Source organism: Takifugu rubripes, chromosome 2 (assembly GCF_901000725.2).
Source record: "Takifugu rubripes chromosome 2, fTakRub1.2, whole genome shotgun sequence".
In the NCBI taxonomy this organism is placed as follows: Eukaryota; Metazoa; Chordata; class Actinopteri; order Tetraodontiformes; family Tetraodontidae; genus Takifugu; species Takifugu rubripes.
In genome coordinates this window covers 618,825-634,196 of record NC_042286.1, presented here as the reverse complement: position 1 = coordinate 634,196, position 15,372 = coordinate 618,825, and the positions used below count along the sequence as shown (strand labels likewise).

At 46.5% G+C, this 15,372-nt stretch overlaps 1 protein-coding gene across 1 annotated transcript; it reads right to left on the bottom strand.

Moving 5' to 3' along the window:
* Nucleotides 1-678: 678 nt before the first annotated feature.
* Nucleotides 679-12,218, bottom strand: LOC115248829 (disheveled-associated activator of morphogenesis 1-like). The gene is given in 26 exon segments (XM_029832700.1): nt 679-1,241; nt 1,334-1,504; nt 1,760-1,894; nt 1,977-2,037; nt 2,135-2,242; nt 2,441-2,609; nt 2,750-2,838; nt 2,968-3,074; nt 3,765-3,849; nt 3,950-4,047; nt 4,246-4,353; nt 5,414-5,653; nt 5,723-5,904; nt 6,302-6,360; nt 6,744-6,882; nt 6,965-7,082; nt 7,178-7,244; nt 7,364-7,467; nt 8,630-8,740; nt 9,368-9,481; nt 9,616-9,666; nt 9,668-9,769; nt 9,771-9,840; nt 11,449-11,540; nt 11,661-11,732; nt 12,129-12,218. Coding segments are annotated over 26 exon segments (2,937 nt in total). The 3' UTR covers nt 679-1,046.
* Between the last annotated feature and the right edge of the window lie 3,154 nt (nt 12,219-15,372).

The window sequence follows — 15,372 nt, the reverse complement described above, 5'->3', positions numbered from 1 at the left end:
GACTTCTACCGCCCCCACCCGGAGAGACCTGGTAGGGCGCCAGGAGGCGCCCGTTGAGGGGGAGGTAATGTTGTGATCCAGGATTCCCAGTTGTGTTTGTCCTGCAGGGGGCGTGGTGGAGCCATGCTCCGGCCACCTGTTGGCGCACCTGCAGGACATCAGTGATCAGCCGCCTATTTAAGGCCTAAGACTCCGGCCTATCAGTGTCGGAGGATTTCGTGTGACTGGTTGGATCCGGTAACTTTGTTGGTGGTTTTGAGATTTTTGTGGCTGCCCTTTTGGTGTTTGTATAATAAAACCATTTTTGGATTATTCATCACTGCGTCTTGCCTGCGTTCGGGTCCTAAACCACCACGAACCCTAACACTACACATCCCTGGCTGACTCGATTCAGTGCAAGTCATCAGAGTGAACTCAGTAATGCTAAAAAAAATATGCATAGTTGCCAAAGGGGCAAGTTAGAGGATGGATTGATGAGGAGGCCAGAGGTGGAGCTCCTGGTGGGGTTGGTGCAGAGAAAACCACCTTCTTCACTGTGAAGGAGGCCAGCAATCATCCACATCAACATTTGATTTTTGCAGTCAGTATTTATAGCTACATTGTTTAGCATTGTGTCGTTGCCTATATATTTGGTGGTAGCGTAATTTGCCATGTCTTTTGGTTCCATCACAGTTGAGATGTTTGTGCATTCATGCTTTTATTTTGAAGTGAGGGATTATTTTATGCAGTTCCACTTTTCCTCCATGTTTATGCATGCATCACTCATACAGTAAAGTAGTAGATGTCGTCATGGCTACAGTTTGCCTCAGGTCACAATCCACCATTTCCTGCTTTGCTACGTGTCACAACAGTTTATTTTCTCCAATAGAACAGATGTTATTTTATCACAAATAGTTTAAAATGGTACAAGAGTGGCGGCGCAGTGAAATGCCAACGTTTGCATTGCAGTCGTGCACGTTTCCACACAACTAACATCAATCCAGCACGAACCCTTTTCTCGTGCAAATGCTAATAAATGCCGCGCTAGCGCCACGCCAGGATCCTTTTCACTGGTTCAGCTTCGACGCCGGTCTCTCCCGGCTGCTGTCAACCTCATGCCACCTCTGTTTTCGGCGGTTTATCTTGGACAGGTCCTTGTCAAACACTTCCCCAGAGCGGAGCGCCGACACCAAGTCATCAAAGTCGCCACCCTCCTCTTCTTCATTTGGCCTTCTCATCTTCTGTTCCCGCTCTCTCTTCATCTGCAGAGGAAGATGGAGACTATGGAAGAAGAGCTCCTCTGACACGGTCTGATCTTTAACATGCGAGGCATGTGGAAAACATTGCTCTAAACCTGTGCCTCCATCAGTGCTCGCTTCTCCTCTTCCTCCTTACGCCTCAGCATGTCATCATTGTCTTGTTTGGCATCTGCAAACGCTGTCAGGAAAGTGTCGAAGATCCCGAAGAACACGTCGGGCTGCAGGTTGGACTGGTCCTCTCCAAAGTGTCCCAGGGCTTTTCTGAACTTCAACACAACACACACCAGTTGCTTGAGTCCATCACATTCTTCCCAATGTAATTCTCATTCATCAGTAAAAGACTTCCAACCCTGCTGTTATAATGTCATGATACAAAAAGGTGGTTTAGGTGCACGAGTGAATGTTAAAGTAAGCATGATGCAAGTGTTTCTGTGTTTCTGTGGCACCCAGCAGAGAGCAGCAGCAGGACGACTGAGGAGTGCTGGGGTTGTGGGGAGCTGAGGGGCGGCTACGGTCATTACCACATCTTTGGCCTCGCTGAGGGATTCCTCGACATCTGAGAAGCTGAAGGAGGCCACCGTCAAGAACTGACTGGCCACTGAGACAAACTTGTCCTCGGGACCCTGAGGGGCCTGAGCCCTCTGGTAGAGCAGCTCCTGCCAAGACCAAGCACAGTCCACTCAATCACCTGAGGCTGTAGGTGCTTCAGAATCGTGGACAGGTGCTGAATTCGCTTACCGCCTCAACACACTTCAGGCCAGATTTCAGAGAGCCAATGTCTTTCTCCAACTCCGTCATGCTGGAAGCAACAAAAGGAAGGCAGAGTGTCAGCGGCGCCGTGCTCGCCACACCCAGGACCTGAACCCAGAAATGCACAAACACTTTCAGCCACTTACTTGACTTTTGCAGCTTCTGGGATGTTCTGCAGCTCCTGGCTGAAGGCCAGCACCGAGGGGAACTTCTCCTCCAGGACGGTGATGATGTAATGGAGCAGGGTGACGTTTCTGCAACCCAAAATAAGAGCATTTAAAACCCCAACACTGTTACGTGCGCATTACACAGGAAGTGAGACTGCCAGCAAAGCGTGCGTCCAGCCTAGCATTGTATCTAGCATGTGGAGGGTCTAAATGAGGCTAAAAGGGATTGCTGAGTCATTGCTTATGTGTGCTGGTGCTGTGCCAGAGGCTCTGGATGTTCTGTACTTGTCGATGCTGGACTTGGTGTCGGCGAGCTTGTTCAGACTGGACACTTTAAATCCAGAAGCATTTCCTCGTTGGCCTTTGTTCATGTAGTTGCCAAAGGCCAAGATGACCTCCAGGAGCTGCCTCAGGGCCCTGCTTTGGACCACCTCCTGGGATGCAAGACTCAGAGCTGAAAGCACATTTTTAAGCAGGACATGCACATTTGTTGCAACTCAAGATTTGAGGAGGGGAAATGAAGCAAGAAAGAAAATGGGATTCTTCTGCTCAACGTGAAAGTGAAACAGCCGTTTACGATGTCCAGAAATGTACCTTTAATTTTGGGCTTGGCCTCCGTCACTCTTTCAGCAAACTTCTTCTTGAAGTAGAGGGACTGTAATCTTTGTTGATAATGGTTGATGCTGCACACACACACGCACACGCACACGCGCACACACACACACACACACACACACACGTAGTTCAAAGCTAGGACGTGAAGATATTCCCTCTACATTAACGGATTCTTACACGGTTAGGGCTGCGTTTACCTGCTCATGTCATAAAGGAAGCGATCAGCTTTTGCCATACGATCCAGTTCATGTTTGTGTTCTTCTAATAGTTCAATATCACTTTTCTCTGGAACAAACTTTAGGAGCTACACAGACACACAGAGGACAACAAATTTGGAGTAATGCTTCTATGACTATATGTCCTCACATTAAATACTGGCCACCAGGACCTACAGCACAATCATTGGTATGAGGTCTGGTTCCTAAACCAGGTCAGCTGGCTCGCTCTGATATGACGGAGCAGCACCCAGACTCTGAGGTCCCTCAGGAGGTCAGCAATGACCCATGAAGGTCACGCTCACAACAGTGCTCTTAAGTCACCAAACTCACTTCCTGTCTATGGCTTTGAAAATGTGACAGGCCTTTTGAAAGAAGCTGAGCATCCTAGTTTTGTTCTGATGTTCTGCACTACTGTGGCAGGTGGACTGTGACAGCCTGCTGGAACCTCATGGACAGAGGAGAGAGTGCCACCTCCTGATATATCCTTGTGCTTATCGTCTTTTTGGAATAATGGTGTAAATGCTGCGGCTTCAAATGAAGGACGGAGAAGAGGCATCTAAAGAGAATCAACTGAAACAAAGTGTCAACCATGACTCGGCAAAAAAAAACAACTGATATTTTGCCATAAACTAAATCATAACGAGGGAAAAAAAAGCACAACAGTTGGCTTATATAGTACTGCTGCTTTTTTTTTTTTTACTGTGTGTGTGTGTGTGTGTGTGTGTGTGTGTGTGTGTGTGTGTGTGTGTGTGTGTGTGTGTGTGTGTGTGCGCTACCTGCTCTAGCATGTCTTTAGGGAGGTCTTCCTGTTCATCCATGGACAAGATGGCATGACGGATGTCCTCATTTGTCATTTTAAGTCTAAAAAATACAATAATATAATAATTACATTTCTAATAGAATTAATACAATTTCAATAATAAGATAAATAAGCCACACACACCCCTACACACACACTAACCGTGAGAGTAGAATATTACAGTTCTGTGCTCGCCGGCCATCAATTACTGAAAGTTCTTTGACCTTCTTGGAAAAAGTGAAGTCATCTTCAGCGCTCCTCTGTAAAACCGTGTAAAATTTGTCAGGATTGCATCACAATTTTGTTATATCACTGTTGCTCATATTGTATCATGAGGAAAATACAAGGTTGAAAACCAGATTTTAATCCAGTTTCTATTTGAAAACTAGAGGAGCTCTTCTGAAAACTCTAGTTCTGCTAGAAACTGGAGGATAACTGCTGTGATTGAGTGATGTTACCTGAGGTTTCTGGTAGGCTGAGAAGGTCTTCTGAAAATCTTCCAGATCCAAGACTTTGAATACCTTCAGATCATCCACCTCTCTCCATATTGTGGCTGCGATCTGGTTCTGACACCAACAGAAAGGTCCCCAATTAAAACCCGTGATGACAGAATCGATGGCCAGAAGAGGGACGGCAGGAGCTTTAGTGAGTTCCCTGTCCAGGTACGGGAGGCTGACTCCATCGCTACTTTTAAGATTAGGCTTATAACCTACCTCTTTGAAAAAGCTTATTGTTACTAATTCTGTAGTTCCAGTTACTATTATAAACAGACAAATTATCATAAGTAGGGGGTCGTCTAATCATTAGGTTAACATTTTAGCTATGCTGTTATAGGCCAAGGCTGTCGGAGTCCAGAAACATGATCACCTGACAGGCCTCTGTCACCCCCCCACTGGGTCATGGTTTCCTCTCCTCTCCTCTCCTCTCCTCTCCTCTCTTCTCCTCTCCTCTCCTCTCCTCTCCTCTCCTCTCCTCTCCTCTCCTCTCCTCCTCCTCATCAAGCAGACTAGTTATGCTGATTCTTGTGTAGTTTTTCTGCTTCCCCCGCCCTTCTGTATTCATTTACAGGTATCGTCACCTTCGGAGCTGCATGAAAGTTGACCTCCGGCCCCGCTGACCCGCTGTATAAATAGTGTATTTTTGTATGTGTTTCTGTGCTCTGTGCCCATCCTCTCCTCTCCTCTCCTCTCCTCTCCCTCTACCCAGCCGGCCATCAGCAGGAGGGTCCCCCTACATGAGCCTGGTCCTGCTTCTTGTTAAAGGGGAGTTTTTCCTTGCCACTGTTGCTTGTCTGGGGTCAGGCCCTGAGATTCTGGAAAGTGCCTTGAAACATATTTTGATTGTAAAAGACGCTATATAAATAAAGATTGATTTGATTTTGATTTGAGTTGGGGGGGGGGGCTAAATGAGAGGTTGCCATGACAGCAGTAGAGGGATGTGGGGAATGGACAATATAAAACAGCTCAACCCAACAGCCACACTTAAAATTGTGTAGGAAATGAGTAGAAGGAGTAAAAGTGCACTATAATCAACCTTCTAGTGTGTGGGACTGTCTGTGATTATGTAAATCACAGATTTAACTTCATTCAGAGATGAAAGGTCACAACATCAGTAATTAGACTTTACTTCTGGAAGTTTGCTCCAGTTGAAGGACTTCAATGGGTTTGATGGTCGGGGAATATTCTTCCTCTTTGCTACTCCTACTGGAGCTCCTGGAGGTGGTGGTGGTGGTGGAGCAAAGGGGCACCTGGCAACTGGCGGGCCCCCTGGAGGTGGAGGCGGTGCAGGAGGAGCAGGAGGAGGAGGAGGAACAGTTGGGACTAATGCAGCGGATGTCAGAGGAGGTCCTCCTGGAACAGAGGACGTCTAATAAAAAAAGCATAGTCATTCAGATGATGCGGACTGATAAGAGAAGACAGTTGAGGAAAAACTCACAATTTGCTGGAGTTGAGCCGCCAGTTGTGCCAGATGTATTTTCGCCTGTTTGTGGTCATTACACTCTCTCTCCAGTCGCTCTTTCATCTTGTTCAACATGACCATCATGTCCTCCTTTTCCGTGTTCTTGGCCTCACATTCCCGCTCTCTCTTTTCATAGCGTTGCTGCAAGTTCTGATGTTCTGGAAGGAACAGAAGATTTCCAGGGTTACCCTGCTCAACTAGCCTCGAATCACTCACATCCGACAATGTCGTTGGAAAGTTTTTATTGGCTTTCAGACACTAGCAGAACAAAATGGTTCTGTTCAGTGAGAAACTAGCAAAACAGTAAATTCTCAAGTCTTTTTTGGAGATAAATGTTTTTTTTTTCAAATATTTTCTAAAAAAGCGGTCTCTCCGCACATTAGAGGTGAAATTTTATTTTATATTTTTTGAAGGTAGTCGGTAGTGATCTGCTGGATGTAACCCACCCGGGTCAAAACACTAGGTCGCCACTAGGGGGCGTTCCAGCACTGAATTTTAACGTTCGGGTCAGTGGCCTTGCCGGGCCTATTTCCGGGGCTCGAAGAGAGAAATTACCTTTCCTCATTTTATCGGCGTGTTCTTTCCACTTCTTGACCTCCTCCTCCTTTATGAGCCTACAGGAAGATGAAAACAGCTCAAAGCTTTGTTTGCACACCCCATTTCCCCCATAATTCTGAGATTAAAAGAATCTTCCAGAGTTTCATCATGTCCGTTGAGCCAGAGCGTGTGAATAAAATTAATAGCCAGCTGTACAGGAACATTTGTGATTTGAACAAATAAGACAATCAACCAAATGAAATGTGTACAGAAAGAGGGTTTCTGGCTCCTGGGTCCTCTGCTGAAATGCTCTTTTTGTGGTCTAATGTCCAAAAGATGCTGCAACAAAAGAACTCTCTTCAAGTTATTGTTAATCCGGAGATATCCTCAAACCGCTCAAGCATGGCTGGTGTTTTTTGGTGAGTCAAATGTGTCAAAGCAAATGATTTTTCAAACTCACATGGAGATGATATTCTTAACATTAAAGTCTTCCAGCGGGGCCACATCAGGGTTTTCACCTCTGTCTGTCTGCAGAACCAGCTGCTGAATGATCCGGTCCAACAGCAGCCAGTAGTGCAGCACAGCACCGCTCTGTTTATCTGTACAGGTACACACATCTGCGTCAGCTACAGCATGAAGGCCAAGTACAGGCGGGTAGGGGACCAGTAAAGATGTGCTTACAGGGCATCAAGAGGCAGTGCTGCAGGGTCGACAGCAGGTGAGGGTATGCTTCAGTGTGGATCAGGTTCTTCTTGATCTGCTCAAACATTAGGCTGGCACTCTTGGTCTCGACATGGACCTGAAGGAACACAATTGAAGGGAGTCCACATCGGCTCTGAAACGTGTTACCCTGAATACCGGATGAAGGAGGATGAAGCCATTAATGAGACTCACAACATCAAAGCGTTTGGACATGAGAAGCTCATCTTCATTCCTCAACATCTCAAAGAAGTTCAGATGCCTGCAAACACATCCAACAAGCGCCGATTAGTCACTGCTGCAGACAGGTCTGACCCTCCTGCAGCACCAATGGGCGAAGCTCCATTTCTGCAGCACATTAATAGCAGTTTCTATATTTACCTGTCCAGGGTGGCGTTTTCATGTGCATGCAGTTTGTCAATAATCGGCTGGATGCCCAACATCAGAAACTCATAACGTAAATGGATCCGGAATTCCAGACTGGTCTGAAAACACATGGAATCCATCATCATGGGTTATTTACGGTGTCCCAATCAAAGACGTAAATCCCGTCACACATGTATTTTCCTGTGTAAAAACGCTGTTGCTGACCGGAAAAAGTCCAAAACAGGATTCTGGTCAACTCTAGAGCCACACCCACCACACCAATGGAGTCCTTTGTACCTTTGTTTGATTAAAATTACATTTATCCCAACAAAAAAAGTTATGAATGCGGGATTTTGAGCCCGAGTCATTGTGAGCAATTGGTTGCGATTACATAGGAAAACTAGCTGATCTGGTGACAAAGACCTGGACCAGAACTCTAAGGTCAGGTCGTTACTTTTTGGACGCTCTGGACAATAGTGGGAAAAGTGTTTGGACATGTCCCAAAAGCTAGAATATTAATAAACTGGTGTATCAACATAAAGGGAGAGAAATATCAACAGACTAGAACACAGCAAACATGCTTGACCCAACCAATCAACCAACCAACCAACCAAAACTCAGAGTAGTCACTCACATTAAGGACAATGAAAGGTGAACTCCACTTTGCAAACACAAGACGGGTTGAAACAATTAGCTGATTTTCTGCTGCGTCATCGTTTGATAAATGACGATGGGTGATGACAGCAGTTAACTCAAATTCCTGGTATCTCCGTTAGTTAACGAGCGTCTCTGTTTGCTTGTCATTTACCTGGATGCCACCTTGTTTCTCTGCTCTGGTCAAACATGGAGGAGGGGGCGGGGCTTGTAATTAAAGCCCAGTAGATCAAACTGGAGAGCCATTCCTTTACTCTGACTTGATTACTCAACTGTCATTGGTCACCGCTAACACCACACTTGGTAAACTTTCAGTGTGTATTTGTGTGTGTGGTTGTGTGAATAGAGCTCTTTTCCCAGAGAAGGTGTAAAAGCTAGCAACCTGGTTTACAGCCCAATCTGATTATATGACCAGAGGCAAAGCTCTTTTCACAGGTGAGACTATGGTCCAACCCTCACCTCAGAGGTGACTGGAATAAAAGTGAGGAGCTGAACTCACTAACAAATGAAAAGATCAAGTTCAATTCAAGCAAAACATTTTTGACATTCTGATGAGAATCTGACTGCCAGCAAAGACGGACGTGACATTTGTTCTCAAGCAGACTGGATGTGGAGCTAGGTCTTTACCTCCCCTGCTCCTTTACTGAGCACAGCATTGATGAAGGACATTATGGCTGTCTTTAAGCTGACTTCATTTCTGTAGTGTCCCGTCAATCGATCCAGGTCCGTCAGGAGGCTCTGAAACAGATGAGATGGTACTGCACGCTTTCAGACATTTGTTTTTCACTATCTTCTGTAGGTTCTATAAGAGCTTTAGGCAGAACCTTGAGGATGTCCTTCCACATCTTCTTCTTTCTTTCTTTCTTCTTCTTTCTTCTTCTTCTTTCTTTCTTTCTTTCTTTCTTTCTTTCTTTCTTTCTTTCTTTCTTTTTGGACTCCTGAAGCATGAGTTTTTTAATTTAATTTCAGAATCACGGTGTTTTTGTCTCTGTTGAGAGGGACTTTTATTTTGATAGTTTTGTAGATTTCCTCCCCTCGGTCAGGAGGAATCTTCCTTGAAGCATCTGCAGCCTGTTTATGTCCTCACTTTGTCCAGAGGTGAACACAGTTGGCTGCAGTCTGTCAAACACACCTCTGGGCTACGTTTGGTGGACAGGCTGTCATAGACACCCTCATCATGTCCCCAACACAAGAAAAGAACCAACATGTCAGTTCATCTCATCCTCAAACGTCAGCATTAGATTATGGGCGACGATAATACCCCCAATATAATTGTTCTTCTGAAATGCTCAGTACAATTTTAGGCGCTCCAGAAAGGGAACTGATCTGTGTATGTTCCAGGACTGTAAGTGTGTGTCCACATACCTGAAAACGGGTTCTCTCTGCAGCAAACCTCTGGTAGTGCAGCAGGGCCTCCAGCACCTTCCTGTGTCCTCCGGGCACCAAGCACACTGCCCCCAGGATCTCCAGCACAGCGATCTGGCAGGAGAAAGTCCTCATCTCTCATAAACCTCAACTAAACACGCAAAAGGAATGATCCAAACCAGAACCAGAAATGGTCATTTCCATTGTATTTTATTTTGAAAAGACCATTGTTTGCCCTCCGGGTGTACCTTGGTTTTAATGTTCTCTGTGCCAAGACTCTGAGCGATAATGTTGATTGCCCTCACAGTGACCCAGGACATGGGCCCGGCCCTGAGAGTTGTTCATCAGCGCTTTGATGCAAGCCGAGTCAACGAGGTGTGAAGCTGAGGACTCTGTGGCTGACGTAGTCCATTGAGTTCAGAAAATTCAGGATGCAAGAGAGACCATCCAAGTCGATGAATCGTGTCACAAACCTGGAAAATGAGTGAGGTAAACAAGTGAGCTTCCATTTTCAGAAAAATTTATCTTTTGCAGGTACGTGTGTCGATGTTTAAGGCAGAAGTGAACTGAGGAAATAGTTTTATCAATGGACAAAACCGCAACAGACAAGGAATTGACATCCAAGTCAACCTGCGCACACTTTTATGGGGACTGGGTTGGTCGATGATTAGAAGCTAAACTAACCGCAGAGCATTTGTGGCTTTGAGTTTACTCAAATCCTTCTGACTCTCCCTGTAATCCAGAACAAACAGAGCAGCAGATTTCTTCTTCTTTGTTTCTCACTATGGTGGAAACGGTCCTGAAGAGCGTTGGCTGCAGGTTTGGGGGGTCCTTGTTGTGTCTCCGGGGTGATGATGACTAGCGTTACTCCGGGCTCCCACCGCTTTCTGTTCCCAGGCTGATGGGGCTGTGGGCTGGTGTGCAGTTTCTAACTAAAATATGGCGGCTGATGGCGGATGCATGATAGTTCTGAATAGCATTTTAGTTTGTATATAGTTCTGGCAAGCGCGTGGAGGTCTGTGCCTCCCTCCAACCTCCCACCTGCCCCCTAGAAGATGCTTGTAGGCAGTAGAGATTTGCTGCTAGGTATTAATGGGGAACATGCCAGTTTGGGGTGTTCTCTGGTGAAGGCCCATCAGTGGTGCCAGGCTGAAATGTTCCTCTTACCACCCTCCTGGATTCTGTTTCTGAGATTCTGTTTCTGGCTCAATCGTGCACATGATTAGCCTGTTGGAAGTCGCTTGTTGTGCTCCTTTAGTTTTTCTCCTGTATCTTCATTCCTGTTTCTTCTGCACAAAAGAGCAAACTGGAGTCCTGTTGTTGAGTGGGTGCACCCCCTCTTGCACCAGGATGGTGCAACTGCATTACGTTAGAGAATGGCCTAGATCTGTCCCACAGGGTGGAGGAATTTAGAAGATGTTTTTGGGATTTAACACACCTGCTTTTTTCCTTGTTCCCTGCAGCAGAGAAAGCCTTCAGCAACCAGACCCTGATGCTCATTCCATTGGGGAGGTGGTTTCTCAAACATTGGTGTTGAGGCCACCAAGGTCTGCTTTTGCTCCTGTCATTCCCAGTGTAGTGTAGATTGACCATTATACTCTGGAGGACCTCTGGATAGTGAGGCTGGATCCCCATCAGGGAGGTGGTCGGGCCCTGGGAGACACTGGTTGAAGAGCACCAAATCCCAATGCCTTTCACAAGTGTCCTTCCTGAAAGCTGCATGATGAGTGGGGGCACAACAGTGACATTGAAGGCTGGCTTGCGTAGGGTCTAAGGACCGAGAGGTAAAGTACAGGGCATATGTGTGTCCTCGCACTGGGGAGTTTAGTAGACATTATGGTGGCCAGGAGTGCAACAACAGGTCCAGGAGTTTGTGCTTGTCCTGTCCTACTTGTGCTCAGAGTAAGGTGTCCCATCAGCAGGGGTACTGGACAGACTGCTCCCCCTTCATGTCCTTGGTCAGACAGTCCTTTGATTACTGGATTACCTCTCGCTGGTGTCCGTACGGTAATCCTCACCATCAGTGATAAGCCTGCCTGCTATAGATATGACAGAGATGGGACTTTCGTTCAGGGATTCACCTCATGGCTGTGTCCTCAGGGCTGTTTTTCAACTCATCGACGATCATATGTCTCCCAATGTCTTCCTCATCGGGGGGACAGCAGAGCTTTCTCTAGAAAAAGAAGCATTGCTATTACATATCAGTAGGATGCTGCTTGTACTAAAGTAATGGCATCTTCAAAGTGTTGGAATGTTTGTGCTTGAATAGGTAATTAAATTGATTGTGACTCACAGCAGACATACATCTGAGCTGGTCAATATAATAATCCGGCCAGCTGGTTGCTCCTTTAATCTCCTCAGCCTCCTGAAATATGAAACATGAGAGCAATAACAACCGTCTATGAGAGGCGCGTCGGCATTTGATTGCTTCTAGAGTCCATGTGCAAACGGACAAATCAAAACTGCTTTCCTGGTACGCATCATTTGCCCCGAATGATGTTAAATATGAAGAGCTTTTCTGAGGAGATCAGGAGGTCGTGAGGGGCTTTGACCTTTCTCAACGCTGACCACTGATCCTGTGGATGATCTTACCCATTTTTTTTTGGCTACAGTAGATTTGCCATTTTTCTCCGCTGGCAGAGAGAAACATGTTGGCTCGGTGCTCCTCGCTGAGGTCCAGCTCATCCTGGCACATGACACAGCCAGATTCAAGTAGACCAGGCAGAAGCCACCTGGGCGGTGGTTTGTGCCTCGTACTCACCACCAGCTCCGTGAACATGATGTCCAGCTCTTGGGGGGTGGGCAAGGGGGAGGGGGGGCTCCAGGGACACCACACTGTTAATGTTATCATGGCAGTGAGTGATCTCGGGTGTGTCGTTTCCTTGGAAGCAACAAGAGAAACAGACCCAACAGGCCCCGGCCCTCTGTGTTGCTATTTCCCGTGTAACCATGGCAACCGAATCTGCTGCCAAACACAGAGGAGGAATATTTTTACTTTATGTCTGCGTCGTGTATGTCTCTGTCCTGAAATACAGTTCAACTATTTGCCCTAAAAATCTAAAGTTCTTTAATCTTGTTGTACTGTCACACAGTACACACACACACATAACACAAGGACGCAGTGAGAGATGGGGGTGGGGACAATTTTCTAGCTACACACCTTTACCTGCTGTGATTGACAAGTTATAACTGAGTTTTTGTGTCTGCCAGGTGGAGTCCATGAGGTGTGCTTCCTGGCTCTCCTGTCATGCTGTGTGAGATGGAGAATTTGATGAAGAATCTGATTGAGAGCCGGCAGGAAGGGGGGGGGGGCGGGATGTCTGCTGCTCACAACCCCTGCTGAGGGGATATCACTGAAAATGCTTCCTGCCTAAAAGGCTTAATAACACAGCAGGTGGTAAAAGCAAAAGCAAGGGTTAGCTTAAAAACACCCCTGTGGAGGTGGGGTTGCCCTGCCCCCACAGAGCAGACACCTGCCTTTCTTTGACACACACACTTCTAACAGCCTATTGAAATACAATCCCTGTCTGGGACTGCAGATATCACGCTCAGGAAACAGAAGACAAGCAGTTGATGCGACTTTGTCTTCAAAATTACTCTGGTGTCCTTGAGTCTCTTTTCAATGTCAATGATTGCTGCAGGACTCCAGTATGATTCCCCTGGTTCTGCCAGGACTGAATCAATGGGCCAACCATCAATGGCACAAATTGCTTCCCCTCCTACCCTTAAAGGATCAAGGTCACCATCCATAGAGCGCACAGGGACAGTCAATGACCGGGTCATCACACCCCTGAACAACAACCTTAGTAGAAATGAACTATTTGATGTCATTTCAATGATATGTGGAGAGGAGAATGTGGGGCTGGCACAAATGAAGAAGCCCCATAAGATCTAAATTTACAATTGCCACATTTTATTTTACATTTTACGAATGAAGTTTCCTCTCCATTTCAACACACAGGTGTCGAGCGCCGGCGTGCATGTGTCACCGCCAGGAGAGGGACTAATTACCTGACTAACGAGTGACGCTGGTTTGGGTGAATGCTAAAATAAACCACACAGTGTTGAGGCTAAAATGGGGACACTTGTTTACTGGGACAGAGAATGAACCAGACTGGTTAGCTGCTAGTTATTAGAGTTTCTTATTAGAATGATTTTAAGATGGTATTTTTAAGTTCTTTACATGCTTTCATGTCGTGTTTCTACATCCATGCAGCAGGGATATAGGCCTACTTTCAGGTGGAGCAGGAGGATCGCTGCTGAAAACAGTTTTAAAGATTTTATTTTTTTTCGTTCTCAGTTTTGGGGAAAGGATGAGCGGAGAGGAAGAGTCAGGGAACGCATCGGGGGCAGCTTTCTTACCTGCGTGAGTGACTCCTATGTGATGCAGGGAGATGCCATCGGTCAGTGTCTGCTGCACAGGTCGTTGCTCTTCTACACCTCTGATCCCGCAAGCTTCACTTCTTTGGTTAATCCAGAGGAAAGAGGGCAGGAGTAAACAACTCCAAACAGTCACTTCTGAAGATGAGAACACACCAACTGATGAGGAATTCCCTCAGAAACTGTTTCAGTGTGTCAGCTTCATCCATTCACTCCTCGCGGCTTTGCTCTGTAGCTATTATCTGAGATCATGGGTCAGTCCCTGTCTCCAGGGGTGTGTGTGTGTGGTGTGTATGTGTGTGTGTGTGCGCGTCAGAGAAACTGACAGGGTGAGGAGTGTAGTTTTGGACTGTTCAAAACACACAAAACTGCATTCCTGATGGAGGCAGTCATGCCTCATACCTAATTCAGTGTGTGCGGGTGTGTGTGTGTGTGTTAGAGAGAGAGAGAGAGAGAGAGAGAATAAGTTAGACCAAATTGCCTCTCCCTCATTAGCATAGACTCTGCAGCTGCCTGTGGTCACATGACCATTATGAAAGGTGGAGAATCAGATGGATGGATGGAGGATGGATGGATGGGATGATGGATGGATGGATGGCCATTTCCCAGTGGACTCATTTCTCAGGCTCACATCTGCTCAATGAGGGTCTCTGAGCTGGCTGTCCTGTGGTTTGCCTTCAAACCAAAGTATGCCTTGTTGACTGCTTGTTTTCCCCCCTCTGGCTTTGACAGATTTCACCCTGTGTCCTTTTTGTTGTCCGGATAAACCGGTGAAGGATTTCTCAAGGTTGATTGACTCTTTTAAACTGTTAACAGCTAAAACTACAGGCCTCTAACCAAATCCTAAAGGACCGTTGCTGCTGAAATCTGCTGAGTTGTGGTAGACAGGCCCAGAAGAGGATACCAACATCACAGAATCTGGTCTTGAACCCCCCTCCGCCTGACCTTTCCCTCATTTTCCATGGATAAGTTGCTTCTGCAAGGGCTCTAACCGGAGCCTGGTCCTCGCTCGGCTGCGTTTGATCACTTTGAGCCTCTGGTGTCTCTGATGGCTTAGAGGTGAGTTGACCAGACTCCTTGTCATGTTTTCCTGCCTCGCCTTTTTAACACGGTGCCCTAGCTTAGGGAAGCTGGCTCTGGACATTATATCAGCAGTCCATCTGTGCGACTCCTGGCTGAAGAACCGGGCCTTGATCATGGTGTTTCTTGCCAATTTCATAACCCATTGATGCTTTCCTCTTCCCACAATTTTAGCCTAATCAGCCGGTCAGTGACTGATTTTTGCTGTCCTCCCTAAGATGGGGTGGGGTAGTTGTCAGCTCAGAGATCCTGGGTCATTAAGTGTGGATGCACAAAAACATCAGTCAGACAGTCAACAGTCTGCTTAAAAAAGAATTCTGGTCCCATGCCTTGAATGCCTTCCCACCACTCAGACAAGCACAGTCACAGCAGATTTAGACCCAAATGCACGACTCTCTGACACAATTCAAAAGACCACAGGTAGCTTTAATCAGAGAGAGGTTGAAACAACTACAGTTGGAACAACGATAAAGGGACACTGAAAGCAGGGAGCAGAAGGACTAAATACACTAGGAGGAGGGAAGACAACGAGACACAGGTGCAGC